Genomic DNA, 4,979 nt, shown 5'->3' with positions numbered 1-4,979 from the left:
TCCTGCAGGAGCTGCTGCTGCAAGCCCTCATTCCCTGCTCAGGCCAGTGGCTGAGACTCTTTTGGCTCCAGATTCCTGCACTGCTGACCAGGGAAAAGCCAGCAGAGACCTTTCCCTCAGCTTGGGGCTGGCTGGGAGGATGCAGCTGACCTTTATGAGCACGTCCAGCTCACTCCCTGCGACTCCTGCCCTTGAGCACCTTTGCAAGACACCTCACTCCTGCTTTTGGGACGTTGGGAAGTGCCCAGCTCAGGTGACAAAGCGCCGCTGATGGCTCACAGCAGGAAGTGCTGCACTCAAAGCAACTTTTAGACAGCACAGCCTGACACAAACCACCCAGAATCCATCAAAGGTGGCTTGGTGCTAAATGGAAACACCCTATGAGGTAGGTAAGACTGGACCCACTTCCCAGAGTGGGTTAATTTGAGGCAAAAAGGCTCCTGGATGTGCTCAACAGAACAGCAGAGCTGGGAAAAAGAACCAGCAAGCCCCAACCAGCCCTTCTGGTCTCCTTTCAAGGCTTGAGAGTGCTGGATGGGTCAGGTTTCCTCTCCAGGACCAGCTCATCAGTTGGCTCTGCTCATCTGAAGGGGTTTTTTGGGGTTTCTTCAGGTCTTTGGCTGCAGCAAGCAAGGCTCAAGCAAAAGGGGGCACCTGAGCTGCACTGGAGGCTCAAAGGAAATGCTCAAAATCGCAGAAAAAACAAAGGAGCAGCTTAAGGACATGCAATGAAATAAACTCCAGAAGCTGCCAGCTGGGCATGGTTTTTCCCTACAAATGGGACTTGGATAAGTATTGCTTATTTTTCTCCCAGTCAGGTTTATTTTTGCTTTAAAAAGACCAGATTCTGGGCCTCTCATTTCTTTAATGACTGAGCTGTAAAATAAATCTCTCTGACCCTCTAAATGTTCACTTTTCTGAAGTGACTCAGACCCAGTCAGAGGGAAATCAAAGCCCAGGGGTCAAGGCATCAGTTCAGATGAAGGAGAGCCAAGGTCAGTCTGTGGCTTCCACGGGGCAGATTCTGGGCAACCAGAAATCCCAGTTTGGATTTGGGGCATAGAAGAGGGAATTTGGGTGTTCTGGAGACAAAATCAGGGCTTGGCTCATCAGCAAGAAAACCCTTGGCAAATCCTGATGGGGCTTCTCAAAGTGGAGTGTGCTGGTTACCCAAGGAGCTAAAAGCAGCGTTTGTAGGGGAGTTTTAACAGTCAGGGAAGAAGAGGGAAAAATCTGGAAAAATTTTCCCTTCTGGGTCTGTGTCTTTGGGTGTATTCACAGAGCACCTAGTCCTGTAATTAGGCAGTGCTGATTAGAGCTAGGTTCTGGACACTACAGAAAATAAGTTATCAATATGTTAATGAATAAGTTATTAAAAGGAGTTAGAAAGGGTAGGAAACAACAACCTACCTAAAATACTGCTTTTTCTAGAGTCTCGCTCTAGCTCGACCACCAAAGTCGTTTCTCCCAAGGGAAACACAGGAATGATGAACCAAGTGCAGATAACAACCATCACTTTTTCTCATATAGCACCTCTCAAGTAAAAATCTGAAAGTGCATAACAGATGGAGCAGCTCCACCTCCCCCAAGTCACAGAGGGGGAATGAGGCACAGAGTTCCAGTTGTGAGACTTGCCCAAGGTCACACAACGAGGTGGTGGAAGAGCCAGGAATCCCAGCTTGGATGCAACGCTAGAACACTTCTTCCACCAGCATGGAGAGCCACTTTAGCTGCCTAGACTGCACAGAGACCTAGCATCACCTCCTCCTCTCTTCTAAGATCCTGAAGGAGCTGGCTACACATCACTATTTACACCTGCACTGCTGGACTAACCATGGTTAGTGTATAAATTAACCCTTCTTTCCCTCCACATCACTATTTACACCTGCACTGCTGGACTAACCATGGTTAGTGTATAAATTAACCCTTCTTTCCCTCCACATCACTATTTACCCCTGCACTGCTGGATTAGCCATGGTTAGTCTATAAAATTAGCCCTTCTTTCCCTCCTCGTTCAGGATGTGGACACCAACAAGGTGGTGGAAGAGCCAGGAATCCCAGCTTGGATGCAACACTAGAACACTTCTTCCACCCAGCATGAAGAGCCACTCTAGCTGCCTAGACTGCACAGGACACGAAGACCAGACTAGTGTTACCTCCTCATCTCTTCCAAGATCCTGAAGGAGCTGGCTACACATCACTAATTACCCCTGCACTGCTGGACTAGCCATGGTTAGTGTATAAATTAGCCCTTCTTTCCCTCCACATCACTATTTACACCTGCACTGCTGGACTAGCCATGGTTAGTGTATAAATTAGCCCTTCTTTCCCTCCACATCACTATTTACACCTGCACTGCTGGACTAGCCATGGTTAGTGTATAAATTAGCCCTTCTTTCCCTCCACATCACTATTTACACCTGCACTGCTGGACTAGCCATGGTTAGTGTATAAATTAGCCCTTCTTTCCCTCCACATCACTATTTACACCTGCACTGCTGGACTAGCCATGGTTAGTGTATAAATTAGCCCTTCTTTCCCTCCACATCACTATTTACACCTGCACTGCTGGACTAGCCATGGTTAGTGTATAAATTAGCCCTTCTTTCCCTCCACATCACTATTTACACCTGCACTGCTGGACTAGCCATGGTTAGTGTATAAATTAGCCCTTCTTTCCCTCCACATCACTATTTACACCTGCACTGCTGGACTAGCCATGGTTAGTGTATAAATTAGCCCTTCTTTCCCTCCACATCACTATTTACACCTGCACTGCTGGACTAGCCATGGTTAGTGTATAAATTAGCCCTTCTTTCCCTCCACATCACTATTTACACCTGCACTGCTGGACTAGCCATGGTTAGTGTATAAATTAGCCCTTCTTTCCCTCCACATCACTATTTACACCTGCACTGCTGGACTAGCCATGGTTAGTGTATAAATTAGCCCTTCTTTCCCTCCACATCACTATTTACACCTGCACTGCTGGACTAGCCATGGTTAGTGTATAAATTAGCCCTTCTTTCCCTCCACATCACTATTTACACCTGCACTGCTGGACTAGCCATGGTTAGTGTATAAATTAGCCCTTCTTTCCCTCCACATCACTATTTACACCTGCACTGCTGGACTAGCCATGGTTAGTGTATAAATTAGCCCTTCTTTCCCTCCTCGTTCAGGCTGTGCACACCATGCCAGCCTCTGCCCAGTGAATCCATGGCATAGCTCCATGGCTTTCAGTGGAGTTAGGCCAGGGATAAATTTGGCTCCAGATCTGCTAACGTGCGTTGGCTCCTCTCCCTCCAGCAGCATTTCAGGCACCATCCCCTCCTTGCCAGCCCGTGAACTCGAGGAATTCTGCTCATCCTCCATCAGTGGCCTTTGAGGTGCCCGTTGGTTTTGCAGCCCAGCTCGCGGCTCCTGCGGCTCCTCCAGGCCTGGTACTTGCTGATGCTCTTCCTCCTGGCGAAGCGGCAGATGCTGACCATGAACACCCAGGACACCACGTACATGACCACCCCTCCCAGCTTGATGTACCAGCGGGGCCTGGGCGAGGCCAGCTCGCAGTACATCAGCCAGGCCCCCACGCCGATGCGCACGCCCGTGAAGAGCACCACGAAGAGGAAATCCACCAGGTCGCCCGTGAAGGTGTGGTAGCGACCCAGCTCCTTGAGGAACCAGCGGGCCTGCAGCAGGGGGTTGGTGATCTCGCTGCCGAAGATGACGGCGTTGACGTCGCCGGCCGACTCGCCCAGCGCCAAGGAGGCGGCGATGCCCACGATGCTGACCAGGTGGTGGGCCAGCATCAGGGCACCCTCCGTCTGGAAGTACACGCACCAGCACAGGTCAAAAATGAAGTAGCCCAAGCTAAGGCACAGCCCGTGCACCTGAAGGGTTGTGTTGGGTGACCCTGAAAGGTAAAAATAGAGATTTAAAGTGTGGAGGTGTGTCGCAGACATCTTTTATGGAAAATCCTTTCCTTAGGATTTTTCTTCCTGAGAAGCTGAGACGCCTCAGGAACAAATTGTAAACAATGGTTATCTGCTGCTGTGGAATGCAACAGGTGCATCTGCGATTGGCCCATGTTGGATGCTTGTAATTAATGGCCAATCACAGTCTGGCTGTCTCAGACTCTCTGGTCAGTCACAAGATTTTATTATCATTCCATTCCTTTCCTTGCTGGCCTTCTGATGTCTCCTTTCTTTTTTCTTTTAATATACTCTTAGTATATAATTTTCTTTTAACATAATATATATCATAAAATAATAAATCAGCCTTCTGAAACATGGAGTCAGATTCTCATCTCTTCCCTTGTTGGGGTTGCCTGCAAATTCCACATTTGGTGACCCCGAGTGAGGAACATTACCACAGCAAAACACAGTACCAGGCTCTCCATTCCTCTCCATTCCTCTGGGGCTGTCCACCACAAAGCAGCTGAGATATCACTGCAGGCACCATCCCTCAAGTGGGCTGGCGACTGAGGAGAAGCCCAGGGGAGGTGGGATCGTGGATTTCCTCACTCACCTGGGTGGCTCAGGGGCCAGGGGCCGTCGATGAAGCCGATGTAGGCAGACAGACAGGTGGCCAGGATGCCGTGGGTCAGGGTGACCAGCCTGCAGCTCCACTCGAGGTTCCGGTGCCGGTAGCGGTGGCAGAACCACTTGTAGAGGCAGAACCAGGCCAGCAGGCTGCAGGCTGCACGCAGGGGCAGTGGGAACAGCATCCTGGCCTGGGAAGAGCAGGACACGAGGGATCAGATGGACAAAGTGAGAGGAGGTCGAGCCTGTGGCAGTGTCAGCTTTGCTCCCTAACCATCCCGGCCCCGAGTGTGCAGAGCTGCTCCTGATGGGGCTGCTTGCTCCTGGCACATTTTCTATGTGTGAAAACCACTTTATTCTCCTCACTGCAGGCCTCATGTCATCCTTACTGGCACCAAAACCTCCAAATCTTTTTGGACGCAAAAGAATAAGAATCTA

General features: G+C 49.9%; 1 protein-coding gene across 2 annotated transcripts; it reads right to left on the bottom strand.

The window, feature by feature from the left end:
* Positions 1-6: 6 nt before the first annotated feature.
* On the bottom strand, positions 7-4,729 carry LOC102037513 (TLC domain-containing protein 5-like). 2 transcript variants are annotated; one of them, XR_004082651.1, is made up of 3 exons: positions 4,528-4,729; positions 1,886-3,913; positions 7-1,815 (listed from the first exon to the last, which is right to left on the bottom strand). XR_004082651.1 is itself a non-coding variant. In XM_005430010.2 (2 exons), exons 1-2 carry the CDS (start codon positions 4,724-4,726, stop codon positions 3,375-3,377), a joined length of 738 nt encoding a protein of 245 aa, XP_005430067.1. In that variant the 5' UTR covers positions 4,727-4,729; the 3' UTR covers positions 7-3,374. The 2 variants fall into 2 exon arrangements, 1 of the variants encoding a protein (XP_005430067.1); XM_005430010.2 differs by having other exon boundaries at positions 7-3,913.
* Between the last annotated feature and the right edge of the window lie 250 nt (positions 4,730-4,979).

This window comes from Geospiza fortis, unplaced genomic scaffold, assembly GCF_000277835.1.
Source record: "Geospiza fortis unplaced genomic scaffold, GeoFor_1.0 scaffold110, whole genome shotgun sequence".
In the NCBI taxonomy this organism is placed as follows: domain Eukaryota; kingdom Metazoa; phylum Chordata; class Aves; order Passeriformes; family Thraupidae; genus Geospiza; species Geospiza fortis.
This window is presented reverse-complemented; position numbering and strand designations above follow the sequence as displayed.

Coding starts and splice junctions, on each gene's coding strand:
- LOC102037513 (XM_005430010.2), bottom strand. CDS start 4,726: ATGCTGTTCCCACTGCCCCTGCGTGCAGCCTGCAGCCTGCTGGCCTGG. Junction 3,914..4,527: donor CTGGCCCCTGAGCCACCCAG/GTGAGTGAGGAA, acceptor TTTACCTTTCAG/GGTCACCCAACACAACCCTT.